Raw genomic sequence first — 14,359 nt, 5'->3', positions numbered from 1 at the left:
AGGAAGGAGAAAACCTGACTAGTAGGAACAATGAGTTTCTTTCAGTAAAGCAGGAAGTGGGTTCCTCTTGGCAAAGCAGAAGGTGTGATACGAGAGTAGGGGCACAGTGGGATGATGTTGCATGGAGACTCCCTACTGTAATGGACTCATATACTGCAGCCAATACAATTGCTACATAATTCACACATAGAGACACACATAGAGACCCCTTGAGAGATTAGACTACAATTCTAGCTCTTCAGCTCGAGAAACACAGGCCTCTTCCATTTACACTAAGAGCGACAACTCAATCCCACTTCCCTACTTAGCCGGCAGTAGCGTTAGGTCCCTTATCCTTTCCGTGGCCTGACATCATTCTCTCATGTATTCACAAATAAAGCCAGTCTAACACACTATGTTCTCAAAGTTCTGTGAACATTACAGGCATTTTTGTTTCATACTTCAACGGCAGACAAAAAAATGCAGAAAACTTCATTAAGGATTTCAAAAGTGTTTATTAAAAGCTGCTGTTTCAAACAAGCAAATACAGCCAGACAATCCCACATTGCTGTCTTTGTACATCTATTGTAACAAAAGCCTAGGTGCTGTGCTGGTTTCTGAAAAAAATCAGGACTTGTAAAACTAATGCAGCTGCAGCTCCTTCTTTCTCCAGGTAGCTGTGTCATCCACCTCAGGACAGCTTCTTCTACTGCATTTGCTGTGGGAGGGAAGGGAATAGAACTGGCGATTAGTCATGGGTCACCACTAACCACTGAGAACCAAGCAATGATCATCCTGTGATTAAAACACCAGGGGGAGGAGCAAACAGTCAAGTTTTCCATAGTGCAGCTTCTTCATGCACAGCCATCCCATCTCCATTCTGGGTCATAGATTAAGGATCTAGATAGATTAATTCATGAGGCGACATTAAAGGAACTAAATATGTACTGGGTACCTAACTGACAGAAAGTTGATTAAATTAGATCAATATTTTAATAGATCGATCTATCAATTGATTGATCAGCTGGTTCTCCTTTCACTTATGCTGGCTTAAATCAGGAATAACTCCATTTACATTAATGGAATCACACCAACATAATACTGGTGTAAGGACTAGTCTACATTAGAAAATTAGGTCAGTATAACTATGCTGTTCAGGGGTGTGAAAAATCCACACTCCTGAGTGACAGAGTTAAACTGACCTAACCCCTGATACAGACAGCACTAGGTCATCAGAAGAATTTTCCCATTGACATAGCTACCACCTCTTGGGGAGGTGGATTACCTCCTCTTACAGGAGAACCATTCTCACCAGTGTAGGTAGTGTCTTCACTGAAGTGCTGCTGCATTTTAAGTGTAGAGAAACCCTTAGTAACAGAAAAATCAGGGTCACTGTGATGTACACCTCAAGGAGAGACACAAATTGACCCTGGGACTAGACCTCGCGGAACAACCCTCTATTAGCTGGTGAGGGGGAAGAAAATGGACAAATTGTGACCAAATGTGTCTTTTTATCTGTAATTTCTCAGATTCCCACTGCCATCAGCAAGTGCTATAGCTGGAGAGGATTCACTGCTATTTTATTGTTGGTGCTTCCTGTTAAGTAATGGTCAGGGGGGTATCTGATGGGTGAAACCTTACACTGAATTTTCCCATTCAGTCACTTAAGGCTATGAAAGTTTTTTTGCAACAGAAACAGTGTGGTTTCTGTTTGACTATACTGAAGGCCTCATGTGTGATTGGAAAAGAAAGAGTCAGCTCAGATGGCCTCAAGATATTTCCGATAAGCACTGTTAAAAATGAGAGAGAATGGATGACTGCAAGCACACCACTAGATAAATAAGCTTTCTTAACTCACTCTCTCTTTCATTTTTTATTCTTTCTCTCTACATATCTGTTAATCTCTCTTTTTCTTTCTCTTTCCCTCACATCTTTTCTGATTCTCTTTCTCAGGGGTTCTCAAACTTTTGTACTGGTGACCCCTTTCACATAGCAAGCTCTGAGTGAGATCCCCCCCAAACCCTTATACATTAAAAATACTTTTTAATATATTTAACACCATTATAAATGTTGGATGCAAAGCGGGGTTTGGGGTGGAGGCTGACAGCTTGCGACCCCCCATGTAATAACCTTGCGACCACGAGGAGTCCTGAACCCCAGTTTGCGAACCCCTGCTCTTTCTGTTCTCTCATTTTTCCTCTACTGTTTCTTTCTCATCTTTCTTCATCTTCTCTCAGTTTTGTCTCATTCCCATCTTTTGTCTTTGTCACATTTCACTCTTCTTCTTCCTTCTCTTGTCTCTCTCTTGCATTCTCTCTCTCCCTTTCTCTCTCAACACTTGCAGTCTCTCCATCATTCTAGCTTACTCTCTTGCAAACCAGGAGGTGCAGAGACATGAGGGGGAAAAATGCTTAACTGAACTTTTCTGCATCTTAAAAGTTGTGGAGATTTCATTTGGGGTGGTGGTGGCAGAGATTCATGGCTGTTCTTGTTTTGTCTAAACTAGTCCCCTCCCCACCCACCATCTCTATTCTAGTTAGAATGGACCTGACCCAGAGTGCATAGAATAAGAAACCTCCTCTCACCTTGTTCCTTAGCATTAGCCCCATCACAAAGACCCCATACAAAACGCTCTTGAAAATGAGCAGAACATACACACTCATGCCTGCCATGGCACTTCTCAGATATGACTCTGAAAAACAAGGGGAAAAATAATACATCAAAGATTTCTTTGGAGAATTTACCCAGCCCAGACTGGGTAATCCTGTAGATTAGCAGAAGATGGTGCAATGCTTATCTGTAAAATCCACTGACTGCCCATTTGGCTGCCTGGGAGGGCTGGATCTCCAAATTGGTTTGAAGACTTCTAAGAAAAACGAAAGAATCTGAAGAAGTGGTGGTGACTCAGAAGGTGGCAGCCTTCCCCCAAAAAGATAACATTGATCCCAATACATCAGTGTGGTGCAAGGGGGTGCTATGCTGCAGAGAGTGGGGTATGTGACTCAATAGGGGTGCATTCCCTTCTGAGTCAGTACTGATCCTAATGACCCAGTGTGGGCTTAGGGGCTCTGTGCTGCTGAAGGTTATATCTTTAGAATGAAATCTAAAGCTGAGGTCCTGACCACTGGTGGTTAGTACAGGTCCCACAGAACTTTTTGTGAGTGGAGGGGTGTGAGTCCCAGTGTGTGTGCCTATGCACATACTGACATGTGCACATTCACATCTCTGTGAACCAAGAAACACGTACACATGTGCACCCACACATACAAATATGCACATAAGCACATGCACACCTGTGCATGACAGCATGAATACACATGCTCACATGCACAAACATCCACAGCAGTACATCAGTGCATACATACAAGCATGCACACCTGAACATTCATGTGCACATGCACACATGCATACAGTACAGAGGGAGAAGGGGCTTTAACTGACCTTCTGAGATGCTGCAATCTGAAAGGAGAAACAAGCAGAAGTTAGTATCTGAGATCAGCTGTCTGTGCCTTTTACAAGGAACTCCCAGTTTCCCACAATTAATTGGGTGGAGGAAGGGGGGAGGGAGAATTATGTGTCTATTCACTAGCTTGTAGGACAGCTGATTTGGATTCCAGTTCCTGTCTCAGATCCAAAGGCTGGCAGAGGCTGGAGTGTGGCAAATAGTGATGCTAGTGTCCCAGGGTTTAGGAAATTGCTCTGCTTTGCAGAACTCTGCAGTGACAATTCCCACTCTCGTTCTGTCTCTTGGGACAGCAGTGATTTAAGTGGTGATGCCCTGGTGTGCTGGACAGGAGCCCTGCCTTCCATTGCAACTCCTAACCCCAGGGGTGGGAAGGCTGCAGAGGCTAGACCCCAGCACACTAGGGCTTTTGCTCTCAGTACTCACCAGCTACACCATTGATGAATTTATCATATAATTTTGTCTCATTCCCGTAGAACTCAACAAAGCACTGGAATCTGTTCTTGGAATTGGACCATTCCTGATGTGAGATCCTCAAGCGGCTGGTCAGTGAGTATTTTTCTTTGTTTTTGTCCAGTAGAGATTCATCTGTCCTCACCCCCTCTTTCCTCTCAACACCGTTCACCTGCCAAACCAGCTTGATGTGGTCAGGGTAGAAACCTGTGGCCAGGCACACCAGGGTGGCCTTCCTCTTCTCTTTGATCTCCTGCTTCGACGGGGGAAAGATGGCCACTTCAGGGGCAGTGATTTTGGACAAATCCTCTGGAACAGAAATCAAGATGACACAGAGAGCCCTGCACAAACCCTCTCATGCCTTCTGCCAACAACCCCTCTCGGATCCATGTATCTGACTCTGTTGTGGGAGGAAGGAGATGCTTCTACAGGCAGATTCAGTGCCCTCTTTAGAACTCTACACAGGAGGCCCATCATTTTAAATCAAAAGAGAAAATTATATTTTTTTATTATACTGTACTCGAGTCTGAATCAGTAACCACTGTATATGTACAATTTCCACTAAAGTCAATAGAAAGTTTTGGCTGTAGATTCTGGCCCCCATATTTAAAAAAGACAGCTACAGAGCAAATGTAAAGTCTCTATATCTAGTCATTCATTGAGCCCTGTTGCTCCGCAATTCCTTACTATATTGGGGTGCTCTGTGTTTCACCTCAGAAAAAGATGCTGAAGACTGCACCCTCCTTTTGCTAACCCAAACTTTCCAATCTCTCAGCAAGCTCTCCTTGCTTTCTCTCCCGCAATTTAAAAAGGACAAAAGAAATAAAAAATCCAGCCCACAAATATCCAAAGAGAAGATTGAGACAGAAGCCCAGGACCGTGAATGTTTTGTTATTTAGCAAACAAACAAACCCTTCCTTACCCAGGACAGTCAGTTTGGTTCCTGTGCCAAAATACTGTTCATATCCAGAGCACAGAGACACAGGGCAGTAGTAAAACTGAGCAAAGTAGCAACTTGCAGTTCAAGGGCTTGACTCTACACACTCCTCACACAGGCTGAACATTCATTGTAGTCAATGGAAGTTTTGCCTGAATAGGGACTGCAGGGCTAGGCCTGTGGTGTCTCTCTATAGAGACAAAATGAACACATGAGAACAAACCTATATGACCAGGGCCGGCTCTAGCCATTTCGTTGCCCAAAGCACAGCGGCACGCCGCAGGGGGCACTCTGCTGCTCTCCGATCCGCCACTCCGGTGGACCTCCCGCAGGCGTGCCTGCGGATGCTCCACCAGAGCCATGGGAGGTCCACCGGAGCTGCCTGCTGCCCTCCCGGCGACCAGCAGAGCGCCCCCTGCAGCATGCCGCCCCAAGCACACGCTTGGCATGTTGAGGCCTGGAGCTGGCCCTGTATATGGCCATGAAAGGCACATAGGGAGGACCTTTGCTATTGATATACTTCCCACTTTCACAGGACTCATCAGCTTCATCGCTTCCACTACAGTTTTCTTTATCCTGCTCTTGACTTTGCAGTGGCAGAGGGGACTCTTCACCCATTCCATAAGGGGAGTTAAATCCATGGCCCACTTCCTCTGGTTCATAATAATTGTTTCATATTGTTTAATACTAGATTTTCCTTCCTGGACCCTAGGTTTTCCATCTTTGTCCTGCCACCTTCTGAAAGAGATCCCCATTTTTCCTCCACATATATTATTTCTTCAGGGGAATGATGTCTAGACAGTGCCTTACTGGACAGAGGAGGAGGTGGGTTGCAATGAACAGAGCACCAGACTCTGTGGGCCAGATTTTCAAAAGAGCTTAACTTACATTTATTCAGCAAACTAGGAGGCCAGAATTTCAAAGACTCAGCATGTTGGGTGGAGAGCTCTTTTGAAAATTGGGCCATGAATAAAGAGGCTTGGGTTCTGTTCCTAACTAGACCATACCTATTATGTGATGTTAGGCAAGTCACTTACCTGATCCGTGCCTCAATTTCCCAAGCTGTAAAACTTATAATGTCCACCCACCCTAGTGAAGTGCTTTGAAATTTATGGAAGCAAAATACTACATATTATTATGAAGAGTTTTCGTACCACATTCCTAGTATATATGATTAAATTAACATGTTATCTGTGAACTTGTATGAATATAGCCTAAAAATCAAGCTATTAATTACGGATGGTTGAATTTTTTTTGTTTCTAATTGTTTTATCAAAAAATTGGAAACATTCTATAGAAATGTTGAGTGAAATAATGTTTTATTGTTTCCTTCACAATTTTTCTGATAAAAGAATTCCTATTTTTAACTAGTGCTCCTATTCATCCAACCATCCCCGTGTCTCTTCTACCAGCATTACAGAGAGATTGAATGGGCTGCTGTAATATATTGCAGAACCAGAAACACATGGATAAGAATTGTGAATAGAAAAAATAAGGCTCACCACTCAACAACATTTCCTCATGGTGAAGGTCTGTTAAGTTGTGTCTGAAAACAAGTGTGCCTGAGTGAGCAGAATTTCAGCCCTTAGACATGGGGAAAAGACTTGTTTTATTACACTTACTGTACCCCCTCTTCTCAAGCAGAGCAAGACTATTCCTTACAGCAGTGACTCTCAACCTTTCCAGACTATTATACCCCTTTCAGGAGGTTGTTTGTCTTGCATACCCCCAAGTTGCATCTCACTTAAAAACTACTTGCTCACAAAATCAGACAAAAATACAAAAGTGTCACAGCACACTAATACTGAAAAATTGCTCATGATCTGTCTCTAGCCTTTCTCATTTTTACCATATAATTATAAACTAAATCATGAGCCCCAGTTTGAGAAACACTGATATAGTACATAATGCAGTATAAACAAATCATTGTCTGTATGAAATTTTAGTTTGTACTGACTTTGCTAGAGCTTTTCAAGTGGCCCGTTGTAAAACTAGGCAAATATCTAAGTGAGTTGACAAATCCGCTGGAAAACCTCTGCACACCCCCTGGGGGATGTGTACCCCTTGTTGCAAACCACTGCCTTACAGCACACTCTCAAGGGGCTTCGACCATTTCCCTTTGGAAATTATTTCAAGATCTCTCCCCCCACACACTAGAAATAATTCCCAGTACATTATGTGAAGGATTTCTCTTTAATTCAGTTCCAGCCCCTTTATCCCTAATTATTCCCTCATGGACTACACTTAACAAAAATCATCTTCCTCCTTATTATTTCATCATTCCCTGTCTTTCTTCCTTATATGTCTTCTTTGTCTGTTTCCTTCTTTATTCCTTTTTTCGTCACCTTTTTATTACAAATCCAGTACACGTTCCTTAAATATCCTCTCCAGACATGTCACATAACATTAGGCAAAGAATTATCTTTTCTCATATATATTGGTGCTATCACAAACCAGCAAGTAAAAAAACTCTGGGGGTGAAATGCTGGCCTTATTTAAGTCAGTGGGAGTTTTTCCATTGATGCCAAGGGAGTTGCAATTTCATCCAAGTGTTTTTCACCTTCCTTTTGCGGATCCTATCTTCCCAAAATGAAAATGCCTTTTATTGACTATGGGTTTCTTAGGAAATGTAAAGATCCCACTGGGCTGCTAGGGACAGATCATGAGTTGATAAAACTATTCATTTTTCTTACCTAGAACTGTGAGTCGAGTCCCATCTTCAAAATATTGCACTGAGCCAGAACCAGAGCACAGCATTTCCCCCGCATGCTACAAATGCCCTGGAACAGGGACTCATATCTACTTTCCTGCTTTTCATTATTTCATGTTCCTCTGCTTTGTCCCTCACTGTCTGACTTAATCTCTGTCTGTCTGTTTCTCTGTCCCTTTTTTCCTCTGGATTAACTCCATTAGAGACAAGTTCATCAATTTGGCTGCCACTAGAAATGCTTCTAAAAACTGGTTTTTATTCTAGTCTCTTTGCCTGCTTTTCTTTCTTTCTTTCTTTCTCTTTTTTTTCTTTCTTTCTTTCTCTTTCCACTCACCCAGAACTGTCAGCTGTGTCCCTGCTCCAAAATACTGTATGCTTGCTCCAGTTCACAGCCTCTTGGAGCTGCACCAAAACCATCCTTCCCAATTCTCCTCCCCATCCAAATCCCACCAAAACCACTCTACGCTCCTTAGCGATTGGGCAGAACAGGGCTGCTTTGGTGGGGCTAGGGAATGCTGCCATCTCCATAAAGTGCTGTTAGATTGTATTTAGTTTATTTTCTCCTAGCCACTGCAGAATTGTTCTCTATATTCTAGTCTCCTGGGCTTTGTCCTGCCCTAGTTTTAAATAACTCATGCAATGACACTTGCGGAGAATATTCTACATTCTGCTATCTACCTCAAAGACTTCCCTCTTCATTCAGTTTCACCGATCCATGCTTCAAGAATCCTGCCCCTTTCACACTCCCAAACCCAGTCCTCTCCCAGCATGGAGTGTATGTTATGCTATTTTGTCATTATTTTCACTCACCCAGAACTGTCAGTCGAGTTCCGGCTCCAAAATACTGGATGTCTGTGGAGCACAGCTTTGCATTGCAACATCAAAACTATTTACTACCCAGTCCTGGGCTGCTCCCCATGAGATGCCATTGTTAACCCTTAAAATGCTGGACTCTCCAGAATCATAGCCAAAGGCATGCTCAGGAGAAAGTATGTGCATCTAGCCATCTAGCTGTGCTGTCTCAGCAGCATTTAGAAGACTAATATACTGTATGTGCTCCCCAATGATGATTTGGATCAGACCTCATATTTCAAAAGATCCCTCATTTCCCTTTCCACAGTAAAGCACCTCATCTCCTGTTTCTGCACTTCAGCCTCAGCATCACCACACATTCCCAGGGTCAGCGTTTATCCTCCAAGTTCCTTCTCCCACCTCCCCTCTCCTTTATACCCTCATCCAATCTTTCTGTTTGTTCTCCCAGCTGCTACAGAATAGTACTATTGCTAATGAATGTCTGTACCCTGACCTCAATCTTCTTCCCTTCACCTCCTCTTCAGGGACAGATGTTACCTTAGATATTGCAATCGGAAGATAGAGTCATCCCAGGAATTATACTGGATTGGGGTGGGGGAGGGGGCTGATGCACCACCTCTGAATAGGTGTAGTCTAATTGTTGGGTGCTGGCACTGCATGGGCTTCATTTCTAAGACAGTCCAGCTAGCACCCTAAGTGGGCACTGAGCAGGGGTTCCAGATGTTTCCATCAGATGTATATGGCAATCTAGATATAGAGTATCACTCTAGGGGCCCATGTGCTCTCCCTTTTTTCCCTGATTAGATATGAGATCTCCTCCCATTCCAGACTTAAAGGAGATGCTCCAGCCACTAACCACATGAGATTAGAACCATATACAGTCTTTCTTTCTTTCTTTCTTTCTTTCTTTGCCAATAACTTTATTAGCATGAAAATGTTGGCAAAGTTAATACTGCGGTTGTCTATACCCAGGACAAGATTAATAGCAGTAATGGGGCTGATTAGTTTGTTCTCTTCCCCAGTCATCAACTCCTTTCCTCTCCTTCTGTCTCTCTCACTGTCTTTCCCCAAACCTTTTTATTGCTGTATTCGCCAGCCTATGCCCTGCTAGCTTTAGCCCAGACAGTATTTCTGATATCTCTTACCAAGAACTGTGAGCCGTGTTCCCTCTCCGAAGTACAGTATATTTGCAGAACACAGCCTGACACCCCTATCAGCAAAGTTGCCGCTGAAGACGGGAGGAGAGGGAAGGAGGTGGTGGGCTGCAGTGAAGGAGAAGTTCTCTTCCTCCTCTTTACTGTCAGCCAAAGACCCTGAAACCTCCCATCTGTCCTTCCCCAGGAGAGCAATTCTTGGCCTCTGGGTGATGAGGGAATCTGCCTGTTTGGGAATGCTGAACACAGCATTGTGGTCCTAGAATCAGGTCATATTCCATCCAGCTTTAATCCTTTCCAGCTTTCCACCTTCTTTCCACCCACTCCTCCAAGCCCACACAGGAGGGCTTCTCCTTGCATAAGGAGTGGGAGTTACTCCCAGCGTGAGTTACTTGTATCCTGTTTGGATAATGCTTTATGCAATCCTAGCCTTCATTGTCCTAAGCAAGTCTCACTTCCCTTGGGCCACTCCTCATCCCATCCCCTGCCACTGCACAGCCTAACAGATCTTCTGATCTGCCTGTTAAGACTACTCACCCCTTTGCAGCCTGGCATTCCCTCCTTTTCCTCAGTTTTATCCTGTTGATGCTATACTTACCCTCTTGGAGCATCCTAAATAATTCCTCCCTCTGCTTACCCTTCCCATGCATGTATAATGCTTTGCTGGCATTTAGTCAAGTGAAACATATTTTCTCTTAATCATTTGTCATCCTTCAGCCCCCTTCCTGCTCTGTCAATATCTTTCTGGCATTGAGGGACCCAGAACTGAATGGAGTTTTCGAGGTAGGGTCTCAGCGGAGCTGTAGAGCGGGGGTCTATACCGTGCATGGCATTCTCAGTAGGGTCTGAGCACCACTGACTAGTAAATACTGGTCTCTGTCTATCTGTGTGGCAGATGACAATGTGTCCCTATAGAAGCCTCTCCCAGGGACAGTGGCAGACAATTGTTAGATCCCCGCAGTTTTGCTGGCTGCCTCCACTTACCTAAGACAGTCACTTGGGTCCCTTGGCCGAAGTTCAGCGGGGAATTGTAAGAACACAGCATGAAACTGTTATAATCAAAGTGAACGTCTTCAAAGGCAGAGGCAGCCCAAAATGTAAAGCCCATGGGAGCCTTGATCTCCTCTCCTGCAGCAGTTGCTGGAGGCTAGTAAACACTAGTCACAGGACGATGGGGGGAATCTGTACATTTTGTGTTCTCAGGGCACAAGCTGCTCACTGGCTTGTGTCAGCAGGAATTGTCCCCCATGCCATGTAACACTAGCACAGAAATGTCTGTTAATAGCCTGCCCTAAACCTTTCCAACCTTTGCTTCAGGCAGCTGCCTCCTGTTCTTTCTGTCTCCATTTATGTAGATAATTCCCTGTTCCTTTGGAAGGATCTACAGACTCTGATAGAGTCCCACCACCACCTTGAGCCAGCTCTCCTCTGGGTTACATACACTGAGCTCCCTCATTCTCTCTCTTGGAAAATTCAAATCATGGCACAAAGGTTTATTGCCTTGCTTTCTATATTATCTCCAGCTTTATTATTTTTAGTTCAACTAGCAAGATGTTTTGGCGAATTCTCATCCCTTCTCCGAATGGCTTCCACATTCACATTCTCTGACTCCACATGTGTCTTTGCCTCTGTCCCTGTCTGGATTCTTCTGTGCATTTTCCCTTTTCTCTCCATTTCTTTGTTTACTTAAATGACCAAGGACCACTTTTTATCCTGCTACCCACTGAAATCAGTGCAACTGTGGGAAAAGTTAGCTTCTAAGGTAAAATTGAAATGATAAGGTAGAATGTCCAACTTTCTCATGGTTGCATATTAAACACTGATCTTATCTGGGTTAAATGGGAAAATATCCGCTGTCTCTGCAATGTGTCTAACCACAAAAGAAATAGTTATATGGGGACAAATTCCCCCAGACAGGAATTGTAGATTTTGCTAAGTTTGGTTCACAGATACTTTGGAAGATGCATTTTCTTACCTAGAACTGTGAGCTTGGTCCCCTCTCCAAAATATACCGGCTGTGTGTTTACACAGCCAATTTACTCACTGCTAAAACTTCCAGGCAGCATCCCAAATGGCAGTGATTATTATCCTGAAATTTCTGTTAAGGTGAAGGAGACATTAAACCAGGCTTTCTTCTAACCTCTAATTGGAGCACCCAGTGCTGGCATAGCATCAGTGCTATGGGGAAGAGGGGATGATGCCCCATTGGAAAGCACATTAAACTGCTTTGGAGGAGACATTAAACTGAGTTCCCTTCTGCTCAACCCTCATGGGCTGTTCCAGGTGGAAATTTGAGAACCACAGGGCACTTATTGGAAAGAACTGCTGTCCAGACAACATTTCTTCTCTTTCAGCTAAAACTTGTTGTAATGCCAGAGGCTACATACCAGTGATAGTTGAGCTCAGAACATCAGCTACATTTGTTTGCACAATATGCTGCACTTAAAGTGCTTTGGGGAGACAAGGAAAGTGACAAGCTTTGAGAGAAAAACAATCCTTCTCTAGATCTACCCATGGACTCTTTGCCCACCTACCTCCTTTTCAGGTTATACAGGCACTAGAGGAGATATTCCAGGACACCCCTGACTCTCCCCAGCCTGATCCCTTGCAAAAATTTGCCAGCACCTTTACAGCAGTGACTTTTAATCTGCTTGGATTTCGCTTACCTAGCACTGTGAGCCTGGTGCCCTCGCCAAAGTAAGCTTCAGCGTAGTTACACAGTGATAGACAAAGAGCCTAGAAACACCCCACAGCCTAGAAACACCACTGCCCCCCAAAGGTCTGCCATTTCTCATGTGGACCCTGTTCTCTGCTCCTTTTACCCTTCCTTGAATGCTGAATTTACCTGGTGAAATGTCAGCCCGATGCCTATTTGCAAGCCTCTGGGAATTTGGATGTTTGAGTCACATCATAGAAGTTAGAGATGGCAAAGATTTACCTTCCTTCCCCAATCCTATAGCCAGGACAGGATTACCCCCTGCAGTGCAGTCTCTAGGGCTTTGTCCCGGTACTCACTTTAAATGATCCTAGAAATGGGGCCTCCTTTCCGTCTTTGCACCCTTGCAAATGGTTCTCATACCTACCGTTAGTCCCCTTTATCCTAGCTATTACATTCATTTATTCCTGTCTAGTAAATCAAACCCTCACTGCCGTTTGCTGCTGTTGTCAGACATCCCTTCACTAATGTATCTTGCTTGGGATAATAGACAGAATGTCCATGAAGAAACTTACCCAACACTGTCAGCCTAGTACCCTCGCCAAAGTACTGTGGTGTATTTACACAGTGCTATGAAGGGGTACAGGAATCACCTGCCCTCAGCTATGGGAATAAGGCAGCCTCAGGGAAGTTACCAGTTGGGGGAGAGGATGTGGATTATCTAAGGAGACACAACAGATTTAGGTAATCTTATATAAGATAATGTGTCTGTTGCTCCCCGTCCCCACAACAACCTCCAAGTACTGAGTTTTTATGATGTTTTTAGGGAGGACGGATATGATGAAAAAACCCTGCGTTCACTTGGAATATCTATCTATCTTTCTATCTATCTATCTATCTATCTATCTATCTATCTCAACCCCACCCCCAAACCGAGCCCAGGTTGAGACTCCTGTTCTCATGTAATTTTAAAAGCAGTGACCCTTTCCTGCAGTCAAAGGGCTGTCGTGGTGGTGTGCATGGGGAAGGGAGGGGGTCTTCTTCTGGATTTCACCCACACCATGCTGCAACCTGTTCCTTCAGACCCTATTCTGAACAAATTTGCACAAATGACTTTTTCATTTACTCTTGAAAAAGATATTTCATTGTCATCAATTATTTAATGCCTGAGCTTCTTTCCTTACCTAATACAGTCACTCGTGTCCCGGAACCAAATTGTGCTGGAGATGAATCACAGCACTACACAGACCATCTCAAAATATACTGCTCCCCAGAGCAAAGGTGGGGAGGAGGAACTGTGATAATCATCTTGTAACACCCAGAGAGGAGAGGAAACAGACCCTGTTTGGGATAATAGAATGGCCCAGAGGAAACTTATCCAACACTGTCAGCCTGGCCCCCAGGCCAAAGTATGGCTGGCTGTGTTGCGAAATATTGTCTAATGATAAGATGAATTAGGCTGTGGGACGGTCTCCCAAAGGGAAGTGGTGGAAGCCGCTCATATGAGACACTGAAAACTGGTCTGGAGAGCATCCTGGAGAATCTCCTGTAGGGTATACTCTCACCTGGGAGAGCTGGGGGTGGGAGGATGGAGAAGATGGCAGGTGATAGGTTTTTTAGATCCCTAATTCCTGAAGTCACTTACCTAAAACAGTGAGTCTGGTGCCCTCTCCAAAGTACACGATGCCGCCAGAACACAGTGTTGCTAGGCCTGGTGAAATCAACCACAGTTTTCCCCAGCCACCTTGGGGTTGGATTCCGGTGACACTGGCCCCTCTGGGAAAAACACTTTGAGACACTGATGGAAGGTGCAGAAAGGTGGCATGTGGAGGAACGTGGCTGCCTTGTGGCTTGACTTTCAAAGGCAACCACCCACATTTTATTCCTTCACAGAGGATGCCCATCTGGTGCAGACTGTCCTGTCCTGGGGGGTCTCATAGATAGAAGAGCTATTGGGTGAGCCAAAGGGAATCTCCTCCCACCGGGGTCTGCTGTGTGGTCTTGGTTGGGAGTCATCCTTTGTGGATCTGGCACAGGAACACTTCAGGGTTGGGATGAACAAATCTTTGAAAATGTGCAGGCAGCTCCCAGTAAAGCCCTGGGTGTCAAGAAGAGCACATACCCCAGGGGCCCTTGCATCCTATCCACAACATGAGGAAGGTTTTTGTAAAGGCCTCCCTAAGGAACGTATCAC

General features: G+C 44.4%; 1 gene segment (V, D, J or C); it reads right to left on the bottom strand.

Moving 5' to 3' along the window:
* Window positions 1-474: 474 nt before the first annotated feature.
* LOC127046838 (T-cell receptor beta-2 chain C region-like) lies at window positions 475-14,359 on the bottom strand. The segment is given in 5 exon segments: window positions 475-697; window positions 2,565-2,671; window positions 3,421-3,438; window positions 3,869-4,204; window positions 13,811-14,359. Coding segments are annotated over 5 exon segments (732 nt in total).

This window comes from Gopherus flavomarginatus, chromosome 1, assembly GCF_025201925.1.
Source record: "Gopherus flavomarginatus isolate rGopFla2 chromosome 1, rGopFla2.mat.asm, whole genome shotgun sequence".
NCBI classification, from domain to species: Eukaryota; Metazoa; Chordata; order Testudines; family Testudinidae; genus Gopherus; species Gopherus flavomarginatus.
Note: the sequence above shows the minus strand (reverse complement) of the source record. Positions and strands in the feature narration are given on the sequence as shown.